The sequence below is a fragment of the Emys orbicularis genome, chromosome 19, assembly GCF_028017835.1.
Source record: "Emys orbicularis isolate rEmyOrb1 chromosome 19, rEmyOrb1.hap1, whole genome shotgun sequence".
Lineage (NCBI taxonomy): Eukaryota > Metazoa > Chordata > Testudines > Emydidae > Emys > Emys orbicularis.
Window position 1 is genome coordinate 21,414,532 of NC_088701.1, and position 27,436 is coordinate 21,441,967.

A 27,436-nucleotide genomic window follows, 5' to 3' on the forward strand; every position below is an offset into this window, starting at 1 on the left:
TATGGGGGCAGAGAACCTCAGTGGGCCAGCGGGGGGTGCTTTGGGGTCAGAGAACCTCAGTGGGCCAGCGGGGGGGGGGCGGTACTTTGCCCCAGTTGGGCCCAGCTCCGGGCTTTGCGTGGACCCCGGTTCCGTCCCTGAGGGGCTGCCGGGGGGGGGGAGCAGTTCACCCCCAGGGCTGAAGCGCCTGCCTTTTGCCCTGCCCATGACCTCCAGAGCAGGGCAGCCTGGAGGACCAGCCCCTCTGCCCTGGGTTTCCTGTCAGATCCTGCCCACCATGCCAGTGGATTTATCCCAGCTGAGCACACATGGGCTCCGGAAACCAGCCATGGTGCAGGTGTGCTCCCACCCAGCCCGGCCCTACCCCGAGGCGCTGGGTGCCAGAAGGGAGGGGCCTATGTTCTGTGCAGACAATGGCCACATCCGGCTCTGCCCCGGGGGTTGCGGCAGAGCTCTCAGCATGAGGGGTGGGGCGCACTGGGCAGGTGCAGGGGCCCCAGCTGGAAATATCTGCCCGTATCGGACTGGAGCCGGGGGCCTGAGGTGTTTGGACCATTCCTTTGCGCTGGGCTTTCCGGTGGGGCAGGATTCCGGAGGCGGGGTGTTAATTGCCCCCCCCCAGGGGGCTGTGCTGCCATGCTTAGTGGCAGCCAGCCGTTCTCCGGTGCCTCAGTTTACTGCTATCAGCCCACACACACACAGGGGGCTATTCGCCCAGGGACGATGCCTTGCAGGGGGATGCACCCTGCTCGGGCTGCTAGATCCTAATCTGGACCCAGGCCCCTTCCAGCCCTGGGACCCGGGCAGTGAGGTGCTTCCTTTGATAGACGTAAAGGTGGGGTTGCTCCCGCCTATTGCCCCACTGAATCTGAGCCCAGGAGGCAACTCCCGCAGACCTGCCCTCCCTGCCTTCCGCAGCCCCACTGCTGGCATCCCCCTTCCCGAGAACGCCGTGGAGCCGTCACCCACGCGGACCACAAAACGTCCCGGAGACGGGAATCGGGGGCAGCCAGCACGCAAAGGAAGTTGAGTCAGCCGCTGGTGGCTCATGGCGGGGCTGCGTGGGACTATTTCGCCATTGTGGGAGGGGATTCCCAGAGCCGTTTCCCTAGGATCCTGGCAACAGAGCAGATTGGAGGGCAGCGTTCGTGCCTTTGGGGTTGTTTGAGGGGTTGCATTCTTGGTTCCCCCTCCCCGGGGCTGTGCGTGGCCTCTGACCGGGCTGCAGGGCAGATAGCAGCAGGTTTCTCAGCACCCCCAGGGAATGCAGGGCCGCTCGGCAGCTGGGGGCAGAGGCGGAGTGGGGTGTAGCGTGACAGCAGGAATTTGGGGACGGCGGGCAATGCTGGGTGTGGAAGCAGAGAAAGAACGGACAGGAAGGGGATTGCAATGCATGACAGTTTGTTAGCAAGAGTCAAGCTAACTGTAATCCTAATAACGCGAGATTTGTAGAAGCGAGGATTGTGTGAGGCGAGTAGGAAAGAACTGTGTGCAGGGCCGGCTCCAGGCACCAGCGAAGGAAGCAAGTACTTGGGGCGGCAAATGGAAAGGGGCGGCACGTCTGGGTCTTCGGTGGCAATTCGGCGGCAGGTCCCTCAGTCCCTCTCGGAGCGAAGGACCCGCCGCCGAATTGCCGCCGGAGAATGAAGCGGCGCGGTAGAGCTGCCGCCAAAGTGCTGCCGATCGCGGCTTTATCTTTTTTTTTTTTTTCCCGCTTTGCCGCTTGGGGCGGCAAAAAAGCTGGAGCCGGCCCTGACTGTGTGAGAAGTTGTTGCGACCTTGTGTAGATCATGTTAAATGTAATAGCATCTCCCGTGCTGATGCTCAAATCTGGCCTGCTCTTCTGCTTTCTGCAGGGCCCCTTCCTGTTTGCTGCTCTCAGCCCGGTGGTTTTGCATCCGGTGCTGGGTGAACAGACTTGCTTCTCCCTCAGTCTGAAGCTGTCTGGAGACCCGCAGGACCGTGCTTCAAGGCGCTTTTGGGAAGGAAGCGGCTCCTCCTCCCACCTCTCCCGAAAGGGCCTGGATCCAGGGCATCCCAGGTTAGTGCCACGCCGGGAGCCACCCTCTGAGCACCACGTTAGATTGGAAGCTTCCTGGGGCAGGCCCTGTCTTTCCGTTTTTTGTGCAGCCCCTAGCGCAGCGGGGCCCTGGTCTGTGAAGAGTGAGACTGGCAGACTCTGAGCCGGTTAACACAACGCAGTTGCTGGGGAGCAGCGCCCGGCACAACGGGGCCCTGATCTCGGTCGGGGTCGGGGCAGCGCCCGGCACAAGGGGCCCCTGATCTCGGTCGGGGTCGGGGCAGCGCCCGGCACAACGGGGCCCTGATCTCGGTCGGGGTCGGGGCAGCGCCCGGCACAACGGGGCCCTGATCTCGGTCGGGGTCTGGGCAGCGCCCGGCACAACGGGGCCCTGATCTCGGTCGGGGTCGGGGCAGCGCCCGGCACAACGGGGCCCTGATCTCGGTCGGGGTCGGGGCAGCGCCCGGCACAAGGGGGCCCTGATCTCGGTCGGGGTCTGGGCAGCGCCCGGCACAACGGGGCCCTGATCTCGGTCGGGGTCGGGGCAGCGCCCGGCACAATGGGGCCCTGATCTCGGTCGGGGCAGCGCCCGGCACAACGGGGCCCTGATCTCGGTCGGGGTCGGGGCAGCGCCCGGCACAACGGGGCCCTGATCTCGGTCGGGGTCGGGGCAGCGCCCGGCACAATGGGGCCCTGATCTCGGTCGGGGCAGCGCCCGGCACAACGGGGCCCTGATCTCGGTCGGGGTCGGGGCAGCGCCCGGCACAACGGGGCCCTGATCTCGGTCGGGGTCGGGGCAGCGCCCGGCACAATGGGGCCCTGATCTCGGTCGGGGCAGCGCCCGGCACAACGGGGCCCTGATCTCGGTCGGGGTCGGGGCAGCGCCCGGCACAATGGGGCCCTGATCTCGGTCGGGGCAGCGCCCGGCACAACGGGGCCCTGATCTCGGTCGGGGTCGGGGCAGCGCCCGGCACAACGGGGCCCTGACCTCGGTCAGCACTTCTCGATATTGCCCTAACCCACCAAATGGCGATGCCTGGTGGGAGGTTTTTCAAAGGGCGCAGGGACCAGGAAGAATGAACAGGCGGATGTTCAGAAGGGCTGAGCAGCCGGCCGCCACCCCACCCCTCAAGAACAGGGCAGGATCCCTTCCTCCCAGCCACCCCCTGCTCTGCCAGCCTGGCACCCAGCTCAGAGCCGGCCGGCCCAGCAGCGCCGCAGCTTTAAACGAGTTTTCCAGCATTCCTCTCGCCCTGTGTTTGTTGGCAAACATGCCCCTTGCAGCAGAGACCCTGCTTCCCCTGCTGGCACCGGCCAGGGCCGAGCCAGATCCCTCGCGCAGACAGCACGAGCTCCCAAGGCTGGGTCGTGGGCTCCGCCCCACTTTCCCGGGGGCTGGAAGCTGTGCTGTCTTGCACCGGCTTTGGTTCCGCCCTCCCCTGTGCAGAACTGGTGCCGCGCCGATTTCACACCCGCTTTGCCCGAGTGTAAACGGCTGCCCGGGGAACCCAGCCAGGGAATCCCCGCCCCACCTTCCAGTCATGGTTTGCATCGGAGCTCCGGCCCCAGGAGACCCCGCTAAAGTCTCGTTCCTGGTCCAATCAAGGAGATTCACCCAACCAGCGCGGCCAAGGGGTGGGGAGGGTGGATCCCGTGTAAAATCATGGGGAGCAGAGCAGGTCTGGGGGGGCAGCGGGGGGTGGGTTTCGCAGGCTGGCACAGCAGCATTTTACCCTTTGCCCTGGCAGCGTGGATCCAGCCCGATGCCCTTTGAAAGCAGGCCCACCCAAGTTCCACGCACTCTGAGCCCTCCCCTCTTGGGCCCCCATCTCCATTGCAGGGGGGGGTGAGAATCCAGAACCCCCTGCCCCCCCTCTGAGCCCCCCCCCCCCAACAGCTGCCCGGCGCCCCAGGTAGCACTGCCAACCCTCCTAGGCGGTCCTGGAGTCTCCAGGGAGTTGAGATTAATCTTTAACTCAATGTGATGCAACGGGACCGCAACTGGCAGCCCCAGGCTAGGAAAGGGGGGCCGGGCCAAGAACTGACCTGGGGAGCAAAGTCTGGTTGGAGCTGGGAGCCGAACAGAGCGGAGACGGAAGTGGGCGCAGTCCCTGAACCCACATGCCAACCCGGCCCAGATCCCCCCTCCCCGGCCGGCATAGGGCATCCCCACTCACCTCCCTGCTGCCCCCTGCAGGATGCGTCTGGTGCAGAAGTCCCTGTGCCTGCTGCTGGTGGTCACGGCGTCCCTGGCCCTGCTCTACCTGCATGTCTGGTCGCCCAAGCCCTACAGCACGGTCGACCTGCGCAACCAGCCAGACCGAGCCCCCGAGCAGCTGCTGGGCGAGCCCTTGCTGGGCCCCTCCAACAAGTTCGCTCAAATCCCCTTCCGGCTCAAGGAGGAGATCGTCGAGTAAGGACCTCCGCCCGACCCCGTCCTGGGGATGGGTGAGGGGAGGGGCGGGAGGGGGTGGCCAGGGCTGGGGAAGCCCCAGCAGGGCCTTGGCTGGGGTGGATGCGGGACTGGCCCCTACGGGCAGGGCTGCAGCCTGGCTCCTGAGATGGGCCTTGGGAAGTGGATTTTCCTGGCTCCCAGCCCTTCCCCAGTGGACACTTCCCCAGAGCCCTGCCTTCTCCTGGGGGGTGGGTCCCCAGACTCCCCCCCCCCTTGCCAGCACTGGGGTGCCCACCCCTTCCATGGGGTCATCAGCCTGGGGCAGGAGCAGGAAGGCAGGGGTGGGGATGTCTGTCTGGGGCAGGAAGGCAGGGGCAGGCTGGCAGGGGCATCAGCCTGGGGCAGGAAGGCAGGGGTGGGGATGTCTGTCTGGGGCAGGAGGGCAGGGGCAGGCTGGCAGGGGCATCAGCCTGGGGCAGGGGCAGGCGGGCAAGGGCAGGGGTATCAGCCTGGGGCAGGGGCAGGAAGGCAGGGGTGGGGATGTCTGTCTGGGGCAGGAGGGCAGGGGCATCAGCCTGGGGCAGGCGGGTAAGGGCAGGGGTGGGGGTATCTGTCTGGGGCATCAGCCCGGGGCAGGGGCATCAGCCCAGGGCAGGGAGGCTGGGGCTTGGGTATCAGCCTGGGGCAGGGGCATTGGCCTTGGCCTGGGGCAGGCGGGCAAGGGCAGGGGTATCTGTCTGGGGCAGGAGCAGGGGCATCAGGGCAGGGCAGGGAGGCTGGTGCTTGGGTATCAGCCTGGGGCAGGGGCATTGGCCTGGGGCAGGAGCAGGCGGGCAAGGGCAGGGGTATCTGTCTGGGGCAGGAGCGGGGGCAGGGGTATCTGTCTGGGGCAGGGGCATCAGGGCAGGGCAGGGAGGCTGGGGCTTGGGTATCAGCCTGGGGCAGGGGCATTGGCCTGGGGCAGGGGCAGGCTGACAGGAGTATCGGCCTGGGGCAGGGGCAGGCGGGCGTGACCGGGTGCCTGGTCTCCGCAGGCTGCTGCCCAGGAACTCCTGCTCGTGCGAGGTGGCGCCCGGCGGGAAGTTGCCCTTCCCCAAGCAGCTCTTCAGCCACCCCTACTCGCTGGAGTTCGCCTCTGCCTTCGGCCCCACGGAGCTGGCGCGGATCCGCAGCAGCCGGGAACAGGAGTACCAGAGCTACCTGCAGCGGTGAGTCACGCTAGGGAGGGGGGCAAAGGGCTGTGGAGGCTCCTCACGCCTGGGTCATAAAGCCAGAGAGCCCCCAGCCCCCTCCTGCCTGGGGCACGGCCGGAGCTGGGCCTATCCCCCTCACTCCCTCCTTTCCCCCCCCCCCCCCAGGACCCAGTCTCCAGCTGACCAGCTGCTGATCGTCAGAGCCAACTCCCCGCTGGAGTACCCTGTCCAGGGCGTGGAGGTGCGCCCGCTCCGGACTATCCTCATCCCAGGTGAGTGTCTCAGCCTCCTGGGGCGGGGGGGGGGGCAGCCTGCCCTGCCTCCCCCACTCCTGGGCAACCCACCCCCCGCTCCCAGGGCAGAACGGAGCCAGTGGTGATGGGGGCGAGGGGGCTGGGTGGAGGGATGGCACACACAGCCTGGGGAGCTGGCCATGGCCGGCTGGACACTGCAGCCCCTCTTGGCTCATCCCCTGCCCCCGGGCGCTGCTGCCCAGGGACGACCAGCGGGCAGGACCTGAGCTCGCTGGGGCAGTGATGTGGGGGGTTCCTGGGGTCTCACTAATCCCGTGTCATGCCTCCCCAGGGCTCAGCTTGCAGGCAGCCAGCAGTAAACTGTACAAGGTAAGGCATGAAGGGGGCTCACCGCGGGGGGGGGCTGGCTCTTTAGGGTGCAGGGTGAGGCTCCAGAGCTGCCTGGTGGAAGCTGGCACATGGGGGCCAGGCGGGGGCGGGGAGCAGCACCAGGCCTGCCCTGGGGGACACAGGGTGGGTCTGAGGAGTTTATTCCAGGGCAGACGCTTGGCGTCTGTTCTCACGGGGACGGCGTCACCCCGGGGCCCGAGGGTCACGGCTCCATTGCCCAGTGCCAGCATGGGCGCTTTCCACACGCCTAGGGCGACCAGACGTCCCGTTCTAAAGGGACAGTCCCGTAGTTAAGACTTTTTCTTAAAAACAGGCAAATTGTCCCATATTTTCTGTCTCCCCGACCCCCTCAGTACTGGTGGGTCCTGCTGCTGGCGGAGTCCCTGCTCGCCAGCGGTGAGTGGGGGGGGGTCCAGTGGCTGACGACGGGGGTGGATGTGCAAGGCTGGTGGCGGGGCAAAGATGCTCCATCAGCGCAGCCCCTGCCGCATGCCGGCTCTCGGCCAGCAGGGCCCCGCTCCCTGTCCCGTTTCCAGCCGGCGCTGGCTACGTGCGGTGAGCTGCGGTGGCTGGCGAGTGCGGGCAGGCGGCAGCCGGTTACGTGTCGCCTCTGCTGCCCACCCACGGGCCCTTTACGTGCTCCCCCTCTCGCTGTCCTCTCCCTGCTTTGCCCCCCCTCCAGCCCCGCTGCTCCTCCATACCCCACCCCCCGGCGGGGCGCGTCCCGCTCCCAGCACTGTGCGGAGAACCAGCCCCTGGTCGGAGCGCTCAGCTCACCAGCAGCCTGGCCGGCAGGCTCCCTCCATCCCGCCGCCTCTGGCTGGGCCGGCGTCCCGGGAAAACCCAAGACCCTCCAGCCTGGGGCGCTGGCCAGGAGGAGCTGAGCCCTGCGTGTGTCAAAGCCCCGCACCGCGCTCGCACGGGGCAGCCTCTCCGCCTCTCAGCTAAGCTCTGGAGCGGTGCTTGGGTGACGCGATTTCCAGCCTGTTCATGCCCCGAACCTGCCGGCTCCACAGCAGCCCCCCAGGCAGGGGTTTAGCACCTCTCCCTCCCCCGCTCCGCCCTGGCTGCTGCCCCCAGGGAGTGTGGGGCTGCTCCGGCCCCTACGCACCCTCCCCTGCTGGGCCACCTCTCTGCCCCGGTTCACCCGTCCAGTCAGGTTCTCAACGCAGCCTTAACCCCTTCCTGCCTGCACTGCAGCTGGAGGACAGGCGGCGGCTGGGTTATGGGGGTGGCCAGCAGCAGCCTGGAGGTGGGCAGGAAGGGACAAGCTCCTGCAGCTGGCAGTGGCTCCTGTCCCTTCCCTCCCGCACAGCACGGAAAGCCTAGGCGTGCGCAGCACTTTTCATTAGGGTGTGCACCCAGGGAGCCCCGCCCCCACCCTGGCCTAGCCCCGCCCCCACCCTGCCCCCATCCACTCCCTCCTTCTCAGGGCGGCCCCGGGGGGGGGGCAAGTGGGGCACTTTGCCCCGGGCCCCACAGGGGCCCCCCCATGAGAGTTTTTCAGGGCCCCTGGAGCGGGGTCCTTCATTCGCTCCGGGGGCCCCGGAAAACTCTCGCAGGGCCCAGGCCCCCGGAGCGGAAGAAGCTCTGGGTCTTCGGCGGCAGGGGGTCCTTCCGCCCCGGGACCCGCCGCCGAAGTGCCAAGTCTTCGGCGGCGGGGGCCCCCTGCCGCTGAAGACCCCAGGCCCCCTGAATCCTCTGGGCAGCCCTGCTCCTTCTTCTTCTTCCCACCCCCTGACCCCTGACTGCCCCCCTCAGAACCCCCAACCCCCCCTGCTCCTTGTCCCCTGACTACCCCATCCTGGGACCCCTGCCCTTAACTGCTCCCCAGGACCCCACCCCCTATCTAAGCCTCCCTGCTCCTTGTCCCCTGACTGCCCCCCTAGGATCCTACCCCCTACCTGTCCCCTGACTGCCCCGACCCTTTCCACACCCCCGCCCCCAGACAGACCGCCGGGACTCCCACGCCTATCCAACTGCTTCCCACCCCCTGACAGGACCCCCAGAACTCCCGACCCATACAACCCCCCCTGCTCCCCGCCTGCCCCAACCCCTCTCCACACCCCTGTCTCCTGACAGCCCCCCCAGAACTCCTGACTCATCCAACCCCCCGCCCCCTCCAGAGACCCCCCCACCCTAACTGCCCCCCCAGGACCCTCCTTGCTCCCTGTCTCCTGACTGCCCTGACCTCTATCCACCCCCCGCCCCCTGACAGACCCTGGTACTCCCATGCCCCATCCAACCCCCCCTGCTCCCTGACTGCCCCCTCCAGAGACCCCGCCCCTAACCACCACCCCGGGATCCCACCCCCTATCCAACCCACCCTGTCCCCACCCCTTATCCAACCCCCGCAGCCCTGGACCCCTTACCATGAGGCTCCTAGCAGCATGTTTGGCTCCGCGCAGAGCCAGACACGCTGCCCCACAGGAGCGGGCAGCCCCGGCCCCTCAGAGCACTGCACGTGCGTGGCGGCATGGCTCCGGATGAGCAGGGAGCGTGTCTGCCTCACCACGGAGCCAAACACTGCCCCGCGGGAGCGCGCAGCCCCGGCCCCCAGAGCGCTGCGTGCGTGGCGGCATGGCTCCAGGGGAGGGGGAGCGTGTCTGCCTCACCACGGAGCCAAACACTGCCCCGCGGGAGCGCGCAGCCCCGGCCCCCAGAGCGCTGCGTGCGTGGCGGCATGGCTCCAGGGGAGGGGGAGCGTGTCTGCCTCCCCGCAGAGCCAAACACTGCCCCGCGGGAGCGCGCAGCCCCGGCCCCCAGAGCGCTGCGTGCGTGGCGGCATGGCTCCAGGGGAGGGGGAGCGTGTCTGCCTCACCACGGAGCCAAACACTGCCCCGCGGGAGCGCGCAGCCCCGGCCCCCAGAGCGCTGCGTGCGTGGCGGCATGGCTCCAGGGGAGGGGGAGCGTGTCTGCCTCCCCGCAGAGCCAAACACTGCCCCGCGGGAGCGCGCAGCCCCGGCCCCCAGAGCGCTGCGTGCGTGGCGGCATGGCTCCAGGGGAGGGGGGAAAGCAGGGGAGGGGCCGGCGACTTGCTGCGCTCGGCCGGGCGTTCCGGCCTGGGAGCGCAGACCCCGCGGCTTGCCGCGCTGGGAGAGTGGGGCCATTTGCCCACCCCTGCATTAGGGTGTGCCTGGGCACACCCCATGTGCACGCCTATGGTGGAAAGGCTGCCGCTGGCCACATTCTGGTGTGAACCCTGGCAGAAATCGGGCGGGGTGGGGCATGTGACCCTGTGTGTCCCACCCATGTTGTCGCAGGCCGACGCGGCGGCAAGTACCAGGAGAGGCAGGTCCGTCCTGGGGGGCCAATCAGGCATGGAGGGCGGAGAGGGCCAGTCGTCACCTCCCCACCCCTGTGTGAGAGCGGTGTATGGGAGTTTGTGTGTGCGATAAGATAAGAAGGTAAATGAAAAGAATCCAGCTATGTGGCATTTCTTTGTAACAGAGGGGCAGTGAACTTGGTGTTCATTTGAACGTTTGTACAGCACAGTTCTGCTTGATTGTGGTGGAACTCGCTTGAATATGCGTAATTTTACCAGGGGTCCCGTATTCAGCACAGGGACACATGGTCACCCGTCACACGCCCCTCCCCAGGCAGTGCCAGCCCAGCACCCATCCCCGAGACAGGGGCAGTGCCCTTTGCCACCAGCCGCCCCCTCGCCACACCTAGCCCCAAGCGCTAACCCTGCCTCCCTCTCCCCCCCTCCCTAGGTGACCCTGACGGCCACCCTGGGCACCTTCAACGTGGCGGCGGCGGTGGAGGGGGTGAAGGCGCAGGGCGAGGGGGAGACGTGTCTCTCGCTGTCAGCCCCCCAGCTGGACAACCTCAACCGCCAGCTGCAGTTCGTCACCTACACCAACACGCTTTTCCACCCCAACACCGTGGACACAGGTGGGCACCTGGCGCCGCGGGGGGGGGGGGGGGGGGCGCGCGAATCTGACAACCGGCCTGGGGTGGGGCAAGGTGCAATACTTGCGGGGGGGAGAGAGCATCCTGCAACAGGCCACAAACCCCCGACAGAACATTCCAGTATAGGGCTTGTGACCCTGTGTGCCCCCCCTCGGCACCAGGAGAGGTGGATCCGTCCCAGGGGGCCAATCAGGCATGGAGGGTGGAGAGTGCAGGGCAGGGAGGGGAGGGCCAGTCAGTCACCTCCCCCGTTAGCAAGTTTGCGGATGACATTAAGCTGGGGGGAGAGGTAGATAGGCTAGAGGGTAGGGATAGGGTCCAGAGGGACCTAGACAAATTGGAGGATTGGGCCAAAAGAAATCTGATGAGGTTCAACAAGGACAAGTGCAGAGTCCTGCACTTAGGACGGAAGAATCCCAGGCACTGCTACAGGCTGGGGACCGACTGGCTAAGCAGCAGTTCTGCAGAAAAGGACCTGGGGATTACAGTGGACGAGAAGCTGGATATGAGTCAGCAGTGGGCCCTCGTTGCCAAGAAGGCCAACGGCATATTGGGCTGTATTAGTAGGAGCATTGCCAGCAGATCGAGGGAAGTGATTATTCCCCTCTATTCGACACTGGTGAGGCCACACCTGGAGTATCGTGTCCTGTTTTGGGCCCCCCACTACAGAAGGGATGTGGACAAATTGGAGAGTCCAGCGGAGGGCAACAAAAATGATTAGGGGGCTGGGGCACATGACTTACGAGAAGAGGCTGAGGGAACTGGGGTTAGTTAGTTTGCAGAAGAGAAGAGTGAGGGGGGATTTGATAGCAGCCTTCAACTACCTGAACGGGGGTTCCAAAGAGGATGGAGCTCGGCTGTTCTCAGTGGTGGCAGATGACAGAACAAGGAGCAATGGTCTCAAGTTGCAGTGGGGGAGGTCTAGGTTGGATATTAGGAAACCCTATGTCACTAGGAGGGTGGTGAAGCACTGGAATGGGTTACCTAGGGAGGTGGTGGAATCTCCTCCCTTAGAGGTTTTTAAGGCCCGGCTTGACAAAGCCCTGGCTGGGATAATTGAGTTGGGGGTTGGTCCTGCTTTGAGCAGGGGGTTGGACTAGATACCTCCTGAGGTCGTGTCCAACTCTGATATTCTATGATTCTATAATTCATGGAGAGGACAGGATCAGTACAGGGCTGTAACAGGGCAATGACTCACCGCTGCGGCGCCTCCTGCTGGTCATCCTGAGAACTAGCTCTGTCCACTCAGGAGCGCCCTCTGCAGGCCGGTGTCTCGCTTGCCGCTGGCCCTGGTGTCCCTCCCGGACCCCAGTGCCCCTTACCTCAGGGTTCCGCCCCATGCAGTACCCCACAGTCTCCCAACCCCCTATCCCCACCTCCCCTCAGTCTTGGGCTACTGCCAGTCACCATCTAGCCCCCGCTCACTGGGGCGGACTGCAGTATAATGGCCTCTCATCACTGGCAAGGAGGGTTTGGACCTGCTGCCTCTGCCTGTCCTTGGCCTGCCCCCTGCAACCCCAGTACCCTTCTTAGCCTTTAGCAAGGCCTGCAGCCTGGGGGGTTTCCAGGCCAGCGCTTCCCCAGCTCCTCTGGCCTTTCCCCAGCCCTGCTCCACTCTAGGGACCCTGCTCAGCTCCCAGCAGCCAGGCCCTTCCCTCTCCACAGCTCCCCCCAGCCCTCTTATAAGGGCCAGCTGGGCCCTCATTAAACCAGCTACCCACTCAGCTTCCCCAGCCCTTCTTAATCCCTCTTACCCTGCTGCAGCCCCCCCCAGGCGGCTCTGACCCTTTCAGGGCCGGAGCGGGGTGATCGCCCTGCTACAAGGGCACTACGCAATGGGGCATTATTCCAGGGTATTGCCCGGTCGGTCCGGGTGACGCAACCACAGAAATTGGGGGGCAGCCACAGAATGGAGCAGTTTTTAAAAGACAGACACCCCCACACACAGCCATCAGTGTTTATATTCCCACCCTCCCGTTTAGCCCCCTTCCCCTTTTCCTCTCTGGACAGTCCAAGCTGCGCCCCAGCCAGGCCCCGTACTTCTTGTCCCTGGGATCTGGGCTCCACCCCAGCTGCTACACAGCCCCTACAGCGGGCCGGACTCCCAGAGGGACCCAGGCGTCCCGCAGGGTCAGGCGCAACGCCTCCGAGACAGAGCCCTCTCTGCCAGCCAACGGGGGAACTGCCACGGCTCTCCCAGCCCCGTGGCAGGCCGTTGTCTGGATCCTGCAGCCCCTCCCTTGATCTGGGGCAGTTTCAGCCAGTCCTTTAAGGACCTGCTCGTCCCACCCCAGGCTGTCTCCTGACTGCCCCCCCCCCGCCCCCCCTGTTCCCTGCTCTGCCCCGGGAGCAGCTTTGGAACCCATCTGCATCCCCAGGTAGCAAGGCAAAGTCCAGGGGGAAACTGCGGCACACACAGGCCTCATCTGAACATTGCAGCAAATTCCCCCTTTGTCACCCCCCTGCCAAATCTGCTTTTCCAAGGGGCGGGCAGCCACGGGCTGGTGCTGTCTTCAGCACTCCCCTCTCTGGGGCATCACCCCTAACGTCTGCCCCTTTGGCCTGAGCTCCTCCCCCCCCCCCCCCAGCAGCCTCTGATTGGAGCCTGTTGGGTCACACCCCAGTTCTCCCTGGTGGGGGCTGCTGTCACTCATGTGCTAGGCTCCGGAGCAGGGGGCTGGGGAGGGGGGCTCAGGACATGGGGGAGGCCAGAGGAGAGGGCAGTATCCGGTGCCATCAGGCAGCCCTGCAAAACACCAGGTGGGGGAAGCCAATCCGGGGCACCGTAAAGAGTGGGCAGCTGCCCCCAGGGCTGTTGTGTTGTGGGGAGGGGAATATTCCCAGCCCCCAAACCGCAGAGACTGGCTGGGCAACGAGGCTGGCCTGTCTCCTCCCGTCCCGGGGCCGGCCGGGGACAAGGCCGGCCTTGCTGTGGGACGGGAGCACAAAGGGGCCTGTGTCGAGGTGGCTCCCGCTCCAGGCTGCGGGAGAGAGGAGAGACCGCCATGGAATCCGGGGGGTACTGGGCCCCTGGGGGACCCCTCCTGCCAGGGGGGGACTCCTGTACCCCAGAACTTCCTCTGCACTGACCCCTCCCCCTCCTAGTGCCCATCTCCCCCTTTGTTTTCCAGTGCAGTTTGCCACCGATGGGCACCAGGCGTCTTTCACCATCCGAATCCGCCACACGCCCACGCCCAAGCTCTATAACCCAGGTGCCCCGGGCGATGGTGGAGGTGAGTGCCAGGCGGGTGCCAGGGCCCAGCGAGGATCGCGGGGAGGGGGGAGCTTGTGCCGGGTGACCTACGGGCTTCTGCAGTGGGGAGGGAAAGGTCAGCCCACGGTATTCGGGGTCAAGGCTGCCCCCACTATCCCCCACAACCTGGGGTCCCCCTGAATCCTGCCTGCACCTCCCCACATGACTGGGGTCCCCTGAAGCCTCCCACTGCCTCCCTCCCCGACATCCCCTGAATCCTATCTCAGCCTCTCCAGCGGCTGGAGCAGATGGCACCCAGCAGCATCTGTCTGAGGCTGGAATTGCGGGGGGAGCTTGTCCCCCCAAGGCAGGTTCCCCCCCTCCCTGGGGTGCTGCTCCCCTTCCCCGCAAACCTCTTGCTCCCCTCCCAGCAGATTACAACGTCAGCACCCTGGTCACCATTGCGACCAAGACCTTCCTGCGGTACGACAAGCTGCGGGCGCTGATCGCCAGCATCCGCCGCTTCTACCCCACAGTGACCATCATCATCGCGGACGACAGCCAGCACCCCGAGCCCGTGGAGGGCCCCCACATAGAGCAGTACCTCATGCCCTTCGGCAAGGTGCAGGGGAGACACGGGCGTGGGAATCTTGGGGCTCAGGGCCGGGGGGGGGGGTGTCAGAAGAGACTGGGAGGGGGTAGGGCTCGGGTGGCCGGGCCAGGCACTGATGTGTCCCCTGCTTCCCCCCCCCGCCCAGGGCTGGTTTGCAGGGCGCAATCTGGCCATTTCCCAGGTCACCACCAAGTACGTACTGTGGGTGGACGACGACTTCATCTTCACGCCCCGAACCCGGGTGGAGAAGCTGGTGGACGTGCTGGAGAAAACCAGCCTGGACCTGGTGAGTGGGGGGGGGGGGGGGGCTGCGCCTGGGGGGGAATGGGGGAGGCCAGCCATGCCTTTGGGTGGGGGGTGGGGGGGGAATTGCAGGATGTCCAGTTATGAATCATAGACTATCAGGGTTGGAAGGGACCTCAGGAGGTATCTAGTCCAACCCCCTGCTCAAAGGGGGAACCAATCCCCAGGCAGATTTTTGCCCCAAATGGCCCCCTTAAGGATTGAACTCACAACCCTGCGTTTAGCAGGCCAAGGCTCAAACCACTGAGCTATCCCTGCCCCAGATCATGCCTGGCTGGGGATGTTGGGGGGAGTTCGGCCACACCTGGGCGGGGGGGGGGCTCCTGAGAGTGGGATTCCAAAGCCCCCCCCGCCCCCCACTCTGCCGCTCCCCCACCCCCACAGCTCAGCCTGGAGCCATGGGGCCAGCGCCGCAGGGAGGGCAGGGGAGCCCCCTAGTGGCCACTGCGGGACATGACATGGTGGGAGTCACAGGAGCTGTCCCAGCTGGACGGGGACCCCCAAATCCTTATCCCCTGCACCATGCGGCTCCCGCCCCGGTGCATTGGGGGCACCCGAGTCCTCGCCCCAGGGGGCAGCGGGGCACGATGGGTCACAGGAAAGAAAGCAGGTGTCGGAGCTCCTTGCACACCGCCCCCAGGGGAGGGAGGGAGACCCAGGGGAGGGGGGAGCTGGTGCAGAGCCCCCAGGGGAGCGGGGGAGGTGGCCCAAGAGAGGTGGGGGAGCTGGCCTAGGGGAGGGGGGGGTTGGCCCATGGTCCCCAGGGGAGGTGGGAGGTGGGAGCTGGCCCAGGGCCCCACGTGCTGCCCCCGGCAGCCCGTCCATCCCCCTGCTCACGTCAGCGTGTCTGGCAGGTGGGGGGCACAGTGCGGGAGATCACGGGGGTCACCAACACCTACCGGCAGAAGATCAGCGTGCAGGCGGGGGGCGAGGAGGGCGACTGCCTGCAGATCCGCCAGGGCTACCACCACCTCCTCGAGGGCTTCCCCGGCTGCGTGGTCACCGACGGCGTTGTCAACTTCTTCCTGGCCCGCACGGCCAAGTTGCTGGAGGTGGGGTTTGACCCCCGGCTCAGCCGCGTCGCCCACCTCGGTGAGTGCGGGGGAGGGCTCGTGACGGCTGCACCACACCACTGTAGCACCTGCCTAGTGGTTAGAGCAGGAGGGGCGGGGGCTGGGAGCCAGGATGCCTGGGTTCTATCCCCAGTTCTGGGAGGGGAGTGGGGTCTAGTGGTTAGAGCCGGGGGGGAACCAGGACTCCTAGGTTCTATCCCCAGTTCTGACACTGACTCACTGTGGCATTGGTCACCTCCCTCTGCCTCAGTTTCCCTCTCTGTGGCATGGGAGTGCTAACATGGGGCTCCATTGCAGGGCACACGGGGGTCCCTGGCCAACCGAGGCAATAGGGCTGTCAGCATTACTGCATGGCGGTTAGCCAGGCAAGCCGGTGCCACCCGGAGAGCTGACGTGCCAAACAGAAGTCGCCACTTTTGCTAGGACCCGGGGAACGAGACACTTTGTGGCAGTTTCCTGCCTCTGGGGCCTGGTTCCCGAAATCCCAAGGGGCGGCAGCACCCGGTGCCCAGGAGCCCTGGGCAACCTGTCCCCCCAGTGCATCCAGATGGAGAGGGGGTCAGTGGGAGGGGACACCGGGGGGTGTCTCAGGGGTCAGATCCTGGGAAGACCCAGGATCTGGGATGCTGGTTCGATCCCCGTTGCCCACAGCCGCCCGCACCCACCCCCAGTCATACACTGCTGGGCCGGCTGACCCGGCCCCTCCTGCATTGACCCCCGTGCCCTCTCCCCGGCAGAGTTCTTCATCGATGGGCTGGGCGTGCTGCACGTGGGCTCGTGCGCCGACGTGGTGGTGGATCACGCGTCCAAGCTCAAACTGCCCTGGCAGAAGTCGGAGAGCGAGAAGCAGTACGCCAAGTTCCGCTACCCCACCTCGGACGACAGCAGCGTCAGCGTCAAATACGGCCTCTTCTACTTCAAAAACCGCTTCAAGTGTATGACGAGCAGCTAGCCCCACCGGGCTACCGGCCCCGCCCTGCCAGCGAGCCGGACCCCAGGGAGAGCCCCACTCCCCCCCCATGGAGCTGGGGCTTTTTATCCTTGTACCAGGCCAGGGAGGTGACCCCTGCTACCCCAGTTCTCCAGTGCCTCCAGACCCAGCACCATCCCTATGCCCTGCTGTGTCCCTGGGGGGCGGAAGGCTCCCCCACTTTCCCAGCAGGCCCTAGGGGAATCCAGAGTCGCACAGTGGGATACTGGGAAATTCCCTGGACCACAGGATGGGGGGTGAGGGCTGGCTGGGAAGAGCTTACAGCACCCCGGTGGCCAAGCCCCCACCTTCCCCAGGAGATGCTGTTTTATACTAGACAGACCTGCCCCCGTTCACTGCCAGATTTCTCCAGCGCCCCCCGCAGGAGAGAACCGGCACAGCCCCCGCCCCTCCCAGCTGCCCCAGGACAAGCACCAGGGCCCCATTTTATTTTGTGCCAAGTGGTTATAGCCAGTCCACCCCCATTGCCGTCTCTGGGAGATTTCCAACGTCAAGTGCCAAAGACTGTGGGGGGGGGGGCAGCCCCTCGAGCAAGGGGAAGGGCTGACGCCCATGGCTGGGTTGAGGGGCACGGCCATGGGGGGGGGGGGGGTAAGTCATTCCCAGTGTCGGCCGGTGGCTGAGGTCTCTTTTGGAGCGTGGGGACTCTTTCTATGCAGAATCCAAGAGCGTGGGCACAAGGCGAAGGGCCAGCCCCAGCCCCACACTGCTCAGAGAAGGCCCCATGACCAGAGCGTTGGATGAGGCAGAGGGTTCTGGTTTCTAATCTAGGATACTGGGGGGCAGGAGCTGGCTGGTCTCTGTGGGAACTGGAGGCAGGACGCTGGGACTGTTTGTGTCGCACGCGTATGTGGGTGCGTGTATGTGTATTTAATGTGAGCGACCGAGGAGTCGGGCACTGCCAGGCTGCACTACAGGAGACCCACGGCTGGCAGATGGGATGCTTGAGCTGCCATCCCCAACTGCTGTTTTCTACAGTGAGAGAGAGGTGAGGTTTTAAGGGGAAAAAAAGATGTTTTTTATTTAAAAAAAAAATCCATATGCAAGTATTCTCTTTGCCCTAAAGGTTCTCCAAGTCCCGCCCCCTTGGTCCTGAATCCTACAGTCGTGTTTTAGCAGAACCAGAGAAAAACTTTGTACTTTTTTGTTTGTTTTTTAAAAACGTTGGCCTCCGAACCAGTGGGGCAGTAACATTAGAGGCTGTGTCCCCCCCTGGCTACAATGTCCCCCTCCAGTGACCCAGCTCTGCAATGCACCTCTCCTTGCTAGCAAGATGGTAGCGTGATGCCAGCCCTGGGGCTGCTGGAGCATGTTATAGGAGGCACATGCTGAGAGAACAGATGCAGCCTGTGGAGGTGGTGCTGGGGGCCAGGGCCAGCAGTCAGCCAGAGTGTGTGTATGGGGGGGATTATTCCCTGGGCTCCATCTCAACCCATGGGGGGGGGGGGCTGGATGCAGGGGGCCACCCCAGGCAGGGGGAGGCCCTGCCTGCCAAAGCACATTCCCTGCTGTTCCTTCCCTGCGTGAAGTGGTCAGGGACACCTGCCCTAATGCCATGCCATCCTGTGACACCAGCAGCTGAAGCAGCATCCCCCCCCCCAGCACAGACAATTGGGGGAGGACAATAAAATAAAGGGATTTTGGTTCCTTTCTGTGGTTTAAACCCTGTCTGAGAGTCTCTGGCGAGGGGGGTTAAATTCCAGCTCCTGTCCTGGCCCCATCACCTTGCAGCTGGTGGGGTGAAGCTTTCTTTCCCCTGGTGCTGGAGAGGGCCCCCCCCCAGGGAGGGGGAGGGATGAGGCACAGAGGCCCCCCCCCACCAGAATGCCAGTGCCCCCAGGTGTGCTCCTCCCAGCTGTAGAGGGCCCAGCCCCCATAACTGTCTTGGCAAAGGAAGGAACCCCACATCCTTTGGGGGCCTGCAGGGGCAGACAGGCTGCTGCCTCCACTGGGACCTGGCCTGCCTCCTCCGCCCTGCGCCGCTCCCGCCCCCCTGCCTGGGCACCAGGCCAGGGGAGCCGCTCGCTGTAGGTCAGTCCGCCCTGGAGACCTGGGGCAGGAGGCTCCATCCATCCTGGGAGCCGGCAACTGCCCCACCCCGGCTCTGTGGTCTGCGAACGACTCCTTGGCCCCCTGGTCCCGGGGAGGCCCCGTGGGCAGAGCAGGAATTCACAGCACTTGGAGATCAACCTGCTTTTACGGCCCAAGAGCCAGTCTGGTCCCGGGGGCCCTACAGGCCGGGCAGTGCCCGCGGTCCATTGGCAGGGTCCCCTACACCCAGATCGCTGGATTCTTCTCGGCCACCTTTTCCTGGGTGGAAACAGAGCAGCGTGAATCCTGGGCACGAGTCACATTCTGCCCCCAGCCCCCCTGCCAAAGCCAGTTGTCCTGCAGGAATGGGGTGGGGGAGCCCAGCTCTCCCCCCCCGCCTTGGGGGCACTGCACTGTCCCCACACCCCGCCCATTCCACACAAGCTGGAGCTGTCAGTCCCTGCTTGGCTCTAGCCAAGATGGATGGGGAAAGCCCCCCCATGTCCCACTCCCAGCCCTCTGGCCAGTCCAGTTCCCCCCACCCTGGGGCTGGATTGGAGCCAGTGCCCCCTAGAGGGGAAAAGGCCCCATGTCCCATTCCCCACCCGCTAGGCCAGCCAGCCAGCCACTCGGTCTAGGTCCGGATCAGACCCCCCTCTCCCAACCAGCGCCCCCGGGCCTAGAGCCAGATTAGAACTGGTGCCCCCTAGAGAGGAACCCCTGCTCCAGCCCCCTCACCGTGGTCTGCGTGATGGATGCGAGGGCGTCCTGGACCGTCACAAACACCTGCTGTGGGGAGAGGTGCTGCCCCAGGCCGCTGCTGGTCAGCGTCTCCAGGACCTCGCCTGCAGCAAGCGAAAGGAGGAGACGCAGCTCAGCCCAGCCCCCTCGGCGCAGCGCTGGGCACTGAGGGGCTGGGAGAGGGGCAGGGGGACCCCCCCCCAACTCACCGTTACATGCTGCCAGGTTCATGCGGATGCCGGCCTTCTGGCACGCCACGCACATCTGCAAGGCAAGGAGAGCGCAGGCTGGCATCTCTAGGAGTGGGCAGAGCCACATCCCAGCCCCGCCTCCCACCTGCCCTCATGGGCCCCCCCGCCCCAGGTACCTGAATGAGCAGCCGGGCCCCGGCGGAGTCCACGAAAACAATCCCGCTGCAATCGAGGATGGCGGCCTGGGTCCTGCCAGCGGCGCCTGCCCGGAGAAGAGGGGAGGGGGTGATAGCACGGACCCCCGGCCTGAGGATGGGGCGGCTCTGCGGAGACACCCATGAGGTCCAGGCCCCGTGATCCCAGCCAGATGGGCCCCCACACAGCACAGCTGCCAGTGAGACCCCTCCCTACAGAGGGGCGGGGGCTGGGAGACTCAGGGCTGCCACCCTGCCCTGCCGAGACCCCCCCCGGAGGAGGATCCACCTCCCCAGCCCCCCCTCCCAGCCCACGAGGGGGCCACTGCGTGTCACCTAGGCTGCTGGGACCTGTGACACAGATGCCTGCCCCCTCCCATACCAGCGCGCCCCCCCCCAACCGGAGAGTGGGAGCTGCGGGGGGCCCTGCGTACCTGAGCTGGGGCACCCGGCTCCCCCATCGGGCACAGAGCTGGGGACACAGTTTTCCTGAGGGAAACACAAGCCCGTTAATGCCACCTCTGTGGTCACCCAAAACCCTGCCCAGGGCCCTGCCAGGATCCCCTGCCCCCCAAGATACCCCCTGCCACCTCCAGCCCAAAGCTAAGTCCCACCTCCAGTGGGGAGGGCAAGGAGACCCCACAGCAGGGGCAAGGTGGGGGGGAGAAGCTGCTGCTAGGCCAGGGCTGGGCATCTCCGGAGACATGCCGGCGGCTGGGTTCTGCTGGGGGAGGACCCCTGGGAAAGCAGCCCCTCACCCAGGATCCTGGGGCCAGCAGGCCCACGGGCACGGGCAGGATTTGGGCAAGTCCGAGCCTATCTGCCCTGCTCCCACACCCCAGGACTGAGCTGCCCCTCCACCCCCTGCAGCCCCCCCAGATCTCCGCTGGCCCCCTTACCACAGTGCTGATTTGGGCCCCACTCTCCAAGGCCCGCAGCGCCTTCTCCCCCCGGCCGCCCCTCGGCCGGCTCAGGCCCAGCCGCTCGCTCAGCGCCTCGCGGAAGAAGTCACGGTTGCCGTAGTAGATGGGGGCGTGGTAAACCATGATCTTCACGCCAGGGATCTCAAAGCACTGTGGGGAGGGGGGGGACAGAGCGCTGGCTGCAGCATGGGAGGCAGGCCGTGGATGTGGGTGTCCGTCTGCCCTCCCCTCCCCCCCGCCCCAAACAGAGAGGGAGGTTTGGGTGCTGAATTGCCCCATGGGGGTGGGGAAGAGGGCTGAGAGATCAGCCCTGCCTCTCAGGACACGGACACCCCCCTACGCAGGCCAGTCTGGATGCCATCCGAATGGAGCCCAGGGCAAGCCCCCACCCACATCCTTCCCAATGTACCCCACTCCCCAGCGCTCTCAGCCAGCCTGCCCCAGGTGGGTGGCTGGGAGCCCCAGGTCGCACCCAGGCCCTGCAGCACCCGTACCTTGCTGTGGCGTTGGACAGGCCGGTAGATTTCCGTGTTGGCCGCTTTGCCCAGCGCCATGCACTCGGCCCTGTGGGAGAGGAAGGTGCATCAGGCGGGGAGGCGTCTGGCCGCGCCAAGTCTGGGCTGGCACCGGTCCCGGCTGGAGAAGAGATTCCCATCTCCCCCAGCGGGAGGGCCTTGGCCAAAGACAGGGACAGCAGCCGGGAAGGCAGATTCCTGCCTCCGAACCCTGGTCCCGTCTTCCTCCTCCTCTGATCACCAGGTCTCCAAGCAGCCATGGCCAGCCAGCTCCTTGGGGGGCTTGTGCCTGGAGCAGGGGGCGGAGAGAGCTGCCCCCCAGCCCATGCCAGAGCCGGATGCAGCTCCCTGGCTCTGCAGGTTGCCAGCAAGCGAGCCCGGCCGTGAGACAGGGCAGGGCGCCTGGCACTCCGGTACCTCTGCGTGCGGCAGATGACTGTCATCATGGAGAACACGACCCCAACGGCCAGGCCCACGTCCACATTCAGCACCACCACGGCCAGCCAGGTGACCACCCAGACAGCCTGGAACGAGAGTGCGGGGTCAGAGGGGAGACGGGGAAGGGAGACGTCTGGCCAGCTGGTCCCACAGGGGCTCATACACTCGCTGGTCACACATACAGGACCCAGTGAGGTTACACCAGGGGCCAATCTACCCTAAGAGTCTCCGGAGGCAGCGTGGTCTAGTGGGTAGGGCACTGCTGTGTGCCCTGGGGCCTCTGCCTTCTCCATGCCGCCAACCCCTTGTCTAGTTCGACTGGGAGTTCGGGGACAGTCTCGCTCTGTGCCAAGCACTGCCCTGGCACAATGGGGCATCTCCAGGTCATCGAACCCCCCCCTAATGCTAGTAACCAAGGAGCACGGCCCTGATCACGCCATGGGTCCATCGAGGCTGGTGCCCCATGGGCCGGAGAACGCTGCCTCTGGGGGAGTTGGCACGTACTGGGCCCCAGTCCTCTGCTCCGGCCGATTTCAGTGGGGTGGAGCAGGCCCGGAACAGCTCTTGGAGGGCTGGGCCAGCTGGCAATGCACACCCCGTACCCTGGGGCAGCAGCATGCCCGGCTCCGGCACCGGCACCAAACCCAGGGCCCGCCCTGCCCCGCCCGGGGACAGGTGAGTGGGGGGGGGGGCGCAGCGGCTTACGAAGTCAATCCGGCTGATCCTCCAGAGCTCGGGCAGGTCCCAGAACTGCAGGACCATCTGGCGCAGGCTGGTGACATTGATACAGGCCAGGACAGCCTAGGGGGGGAGAACGGGCATGAGCGACGAGCTGCCAGCCCCTGCCCTGTGCTAGCTGGTGCCAAGGCAGCCGTGGAAGGGAGCTCTTCCCAGGATGACCGGGGGGGGAGGGGGAGAAGAGAAGAGCCAGCTAGTCACCGGGTGGGGGGGGGGGGCAGCTGCTAGTGGGGGAGGGGCAGCCAGCCATTCGGTAGGAGGAAGTGGGGTGTCTGCCATCGTCCAGCAGCCCCCACCCAACCCAGGCTGGATCCCCCGGGTGAGGGCAAACCCCACCAGCACACAAGGTGTTTGGGCACGAGGGAAGTCTGTGCCCAATGGGGAGGGGGCATTGGGCCTGGCATGCCCCAGGGGCGATGGGGGTGGGCACCAGCCCTTCCCCAGGTCACGCGCATGCCCCCAGCCTCACCTTGGGCAGGTAGCGGAAGAGGGGTCCGAGCCACATGAGGACCATGAGCACCACCGCGCTGGAGAAGAAGCCGGCGAGCTGCAGAAGAGGAGGGCGGGTTAGCGGGCAGGCTCCGCCCGGGCGGTGAGGCCAGCGCTGGGCCCTGCAGGGGGGAATGCAGGGCAGCACAGAGGAAGCCCTAGACCCCAGAGAAGCCCCCCACCCTTCATGCCCCACTCGAGGCCTCAGTGCCAGCCTCCTCTGCCCGGCGTCTGCAGAGGAGAGGGCTCCGATTGTGCCCAGCCACACAGGCCAACTGGCCACCAAGCTGAGACCTGGCAAACTCATTGCATGAGCCAGCCAGGGCTGCAGGGAGGAATGGGGGGACCCCACTAGCTAGGGAGCATGAGAAACTCACCCTCCAGACACACCCCATGGCCCCACCCCCAGTTCTGCAGGCCCCCCCCTGTGCCCCCATACCTGTGTGTGCCCCCCCGCGCTCTCCAGGATGTTGGTGGTCGCCAGGGTGGCCGAGCTCGGGAAGCAGGTGAAGAGGGAGGAGACCAGGTTGGAAACACCGTGGGCCAGCAGCTCCTGTGGCCGGGGGGGGACAGAGACAGGTCAGGGCTACAGGGACCAGCCAGGAGGGAGCCCAGATGCACCGGGGGCAGGTGAGACACTGGGGCCTTCCAGCTGGAAGAGGGGCCGGATGGGCGGGAGGGGACCCCAATCCTGGGCAGCCGCTGGCAACAGAGAGGCCAGGCCAGGCCGGGCAGTGCCCCCTGCCAGCAGCCCGAGTCCGGCCCACACACCTGGTTGGGGTTGATGGTATAGCCGTGCTTCTCGGCGTAGATCATGGCCAGCGACACAGAGACGGCATAGGCCACGAAAGCGATGGCCACCGTGTCCCCCAGCACCTGGGGCAGCGACTGCAGGGCCGGGAGCTGGGGCTGCGGGAACCTGCGTGAGAGACAGAGGCGGTCACCAGGCCGGGTGGGGCGAGAGGGGCTGCGCTGGTCCAGTCCCCGTAGGATGCAGCCTTGGGGTACACTGAGGTTGCCCCCGTGTGAGGTCACAGAGGGGGTGGGCAGGGGGCCCTGGGGACTCCTTACCCAGCGGGCAGGTGGCCGACTATCTGCACGTCGTAGCGCGTGTCCAGGGAGGAGGCAAAGCAGACGCCGGTGGCCGCCAGCACCTGGGGAGAGAGCAGAGGACCGGCGGGTTATGCCGCCCAGGGTGGTGCCAACCCTCCCATGCCTGCGGCCCGTCACCCACCCCCGCTCCCCCAACCCGACTCTTCCCCGCACTGCTCAGAGGACCTGGCTGGAGGTGCAGGGCCGGGGGAGCCCTGGGCAGAGGGAGGCGGCGCAGGGGACGGGCAGATCCGGGCAGGGCAGGGGTACGTACCACCACGATCTCCCCTGGAATGGGCGTCCGCAGCTTGCTCCGGAAGCGGCTGTTGATCTCCTTGATGGGCACCAGCAGGGCCAGGCACAGGGCGGAGATGAGCAGCTCGGCCACGTTGGTCCGGGGCAGCGCCCGCGCCACCGATGCCAGCGTCTGGGGGCAGCACAGGGCGCGTTACGCAGCGGGGGGGGGGGCCTGCTCCCGGCTCCCCTCCCCCGCCATTCCGCCTCCCTGCCCCCTTTCTCTCACCACCGCCCCACACTCTCCTCACCCCCCCCCCCCCGGGGCTGGACGCACCTTGAAGATGGTGAAGGAGCCAGTGGGGCGGGGCAGGGCCAGGCCCAGCAGGCTGGGCAGCTGGGAGACCAGGACATGCAGGGCGGCCCCGTTGGTGAAGGCCTTGACAATGGGCTCCGAGAGGTAGGTGGCCAGGAAGCCCAGCTGCACCACGAACATCACCAGCTGGGGGGCAGGGGGAGGGACGTCAGCGGTGCCCGTTGCAGAGCACGGTGCCCGGGGCCTTCCCCCAGGATCCCTCCTCTCCCTCCTCCCCCCCGAATGGATCCCCCCAGGGTCCTCACCATGCATCCCTGCCCCCCTCCCCTCCCCCTGGGGTCCCTCCTCCCCACGATGCAACCCTGCCCCACTCCTCTCCCCCCCATGGATCCCCCCTCCCCTCCTCTCCCCCTGGGGTCCCTCCTTTCCCCCCCACAATGGATCCCTGCCTCACTCCCCTCCCCCGATGGATCCCTCCTCTCCCCCCTTGATGGATCCCCACCTCACTCCCCTTCCCCCCATGGATCCCTGCCCCACTCCCCTCCCCCTGGGGTCCCTCCTCTCCCCCCCCCGGGGCTCCTCCTCCCCCCTCCCCACGATGCATCCCTGCCCCACTCCCCTCCTCCATGCCCTGTCCCCCTCCCACCGCTCCCGCTCTCTCCAGGGAGGGTCCCTGCCCCAGGCTCTGGCAGCCCGGCGGGGGCGGACTCACCATGAGGAGCCCCACGAGGAAGGCCATGGCGGCTGCCACGCCAATGCGCCGCTCCTCCACCCGGGCCAGCACCGCGCTGGTCGCGTTGGGCTCCAGGGGCCAGGGCACCAGCTGCTCCACCACGGAGCCCGTCATCAGGCTCACCACGGCAAAGGTGCCTGGGCAGGGGAAGGGAGACACAGCCCCTGAGAACTGCCCAGCCACCCCCTGGGAGGCCTGCCCTCCTGCCCAGACAGCGCCACCTGCCCGCCCCCCACCTCTGCCCCTCCAGTGCCCGCCCCATGCACACATCCCCCCCCACTGTCTCTAGCCCCATCTCCCATGGATTTCTGCCCCCCCCCAGACACCCCCCATGCCCCACACTCTGGGGAGGGCACAGCTGGTAGCCACATGTTCTTAGCTTTGGGAGGGCACCAGCGGGGTGGGGCCATGTTCAGCCCCTTGGTTGGTTATGGGGATCTCCACCCCGCTCCCCCACTGTCTCTAGCCCCATCTCCCATGGATTTCTGCCCCCCCCCAGACACCCCCCATGCCCCACACTCTGGGGAGGGCACAGCTGGTAGCCACATGTTCTTAGCTTTGGGAGGGCACCAGCGGGGTGGGGCCCTGTTCAGCCCCTTGGTTGGTTATGGGGATCTCCACCCCGCTCCCCCACTGTCTCTAGCCCCATCTCCCATGGATTTCTGCCCCCCCACAGACACCTCCCATGCCCCACACTCTGGGGAGGGCACAGCTGGTAGCCACATGTTCTTAGCTTTGGGAGGGCACCAGCGGGGTGGGGCCCTGTTCAGCCCCTTGGTTGGTTATGGGGATCTCCACCCCGCTCCCCCACTGTCTCTAGCCCCATCTCCCATGGATTTCTGCCCCCCCACAGACACCTCCCATGCCCCACACTCTGGGGGAGGGCACAGCTGGCAGCCACATGTTCTTAGCTTTGGGAGGGCACCAGCGGGGTGGGGCCATGTTCAGCCCCTTGGTTGGTTATGGGGATCTCCACCCCGCTCCCCCACTGTCCTGGGAACAGGCTGCTGGCACAGCGATGCCCGAGGAACCAGACCCTCCCTCCCCCCATTTAACCCTGCCGAGCCCTGGGCATCGGTGGCCCACTCACCAGTAGAGACGTGGCGCCCGGTGCCAAAGAGCATGTAAAGGATGACAGGGAAGAAGGAGGTGTAGAGCCCGTAGACGGGGGCCACGGAGGCCAGGAGGGCGAAGGCCATGCCTGCGGGGACCCGAGACGGGCACGGGGGTGAGCCGGGGGCGGCCAAGACCATAACTGCCCCGCTGCTCTCCTAAGGACTGAGCGGCAACGTCCCGCGGATCGCTACTACACCCCCGCCCAGAGGCCCCGGCAAGAGGGCGAGATACAGACTGTGATGGGGGAGGGGTCAGAGCGGCCCCCCAAACAGAGGGCTCCTGTTTCAGAGGGGCACTGAGGCCAAATCCAGTCAGCACCAAGGGGTCCAGCCTGTCTAAACCTTGCCCTTCTCCGTGGCTTTGTTACCACCCCACCCGGGGGAAACTGAGGCCCAGAGGGGTGGAAGGACAGCAAGTCAGAGGCAGAACTGGGAATGGAACTCAGGAGTCCTGGCTCCCAGCCCCCACTGATCTCACGCACCAGACCCCACTGCCCTCCCAGAGCTGGGGAGAGAACCCAGGAGTCCTGGCTCCCAGCCCTTCGGTTCCAAGTCTAACCACTGCCCCAGGAGTGAACCCAGGAGTCCCGGCTCGGCTCGCTGTCTCTCCCGCCACCGTGCGAGTGGCTCCCAGCAGAGCTGCGCAGGGCGGCTCTCCAGCCTCTGGGCTCCCCGGCCAGACCCGCTCCCAGAGCTGGGATCCGTCTCTCCACCGGCCGCCGCGCAGCCGGACCCCCGGCAGCTACCCGCCTTGGGGCGCCCGAGCCCGCGGAGAGATGCGGGACGTGGGACAGCTGAGGGGTAGCTCGCCCCCCCCCCGGGGCTGGGGGGTCAGGGGGAACGGGGGGGTCCGGGGCAGCTGCTCACCCTGGGGGATGTGCACAATCCCCACGGTGAGCCCGGCCAGCGCGTCCCCCAGCAGCCAGGGCCCCACCCGGTAGCCGGGCAGCCAGGCGGCGATGGGCAGCCGGCGCCGCAGGAGCCGCAGGGCGGCCGCCCCGGAGCAGCGGCAGCCCCGGGCCACCCGCCGGCGCAGCGTCCCCGCCGGGCGGCCCCGGGGCTCGGGCGCCCCGTAGAGCTGCTGGAAGCGCTGCTCGGTGAGAGCCCGGCCCGGCGCCAGGCGGCTCATGCTGGTGGCCCGGGCGGGCTGGGCGCGCGGCCCCTTTTATCGCCCGGCCCTGGACCCCGCCAAGCCCCGCCCCCTCTGACCCACAGCGCCGCCCCCTTCCCCGGGCTCTAATCTATCCCCCTCTGACCCACAGCTCCCACCCACACCCACCCTCTGACCCACAGCCGCCTCCCCGGGGTCCCATCAAGCCCCCTCTGAACCACACAGCCCCCCCATC

General features: G+C 66.4%; 2 protein-coding genes across 2 annotated transcripts; one reads left to right on the top strand and one right to left on the bottom strand.

The window, feature by feature from the left end:
- The first annotated feature begins 1,986 nt into the window (after nt 1–1,986).
- On the top strand, nt 1,987–16,301 carry B4GALNT1 (beta-1,4-N-acetyl-galactosaminyltransferase 1). The gene is made up of 11 exons (XM_065419518.1): nt 1,987–2,041; nt 4,218–4,433; nt 5,450–5,623; nt 5,774–5,880; nt 6,194–6,231; nt 9,969–10,149; nt 13,299–13,400; nt 13,792–13,982; nt 14,119–14,259; nt 15,131–15,368; nt 16,087–16,301. Exons 2-11 carry the CDS (start codon nt 4,219–4,221, stop codon nt 16,299–16,301), a joined length of 1,602 nt encoding a protein of 533 aa, XP_065275590.1. The 5' UTR covers nt 1,987–2,041; nt 4,218.
- A 2,310-nt stretch (nt 16,302–18,611) lies between these two features.
- On the bottom strand, nt 18,612–27,093 carry LOC135892022 (solute carrier family 26 member 10-like). Its single transcript, XM_065419704.1, has 18 exons — nt 26,958–27,093; nt 26,066–26,176; nt 24,955–25,112; nt 24,264–24,428; nt 23,967–24,119; nt 23,672–23,754; nt 23,372–23,519; nt 23,040–23,153; nt 22,581–22,658; nt 22,079–22,174; nt 21,353–21,459; nt 20,915–20,984; nt 20,397–20,570; nt 19,932–19,986; nt 19,480–19,565; nt 19,322–19,376; nt 19,110–19,216; nt 18,612–18,650 (listed from the first exon to the last, which is right to left on the bottom strand). Exons 2-18 carry the CDS (start codon nt 26,172–26,174, stop codon nt 18,612–18,614), a joined length of 1,797 nt encoding a protein of 598 aa, XP_065275776.1. The 5' UTR covers nt 26,175–26,176; nt 26,958–27,093.
- Between the last annotated feature and the right edge of the window lie 343 nt (nt 27,094–27,436).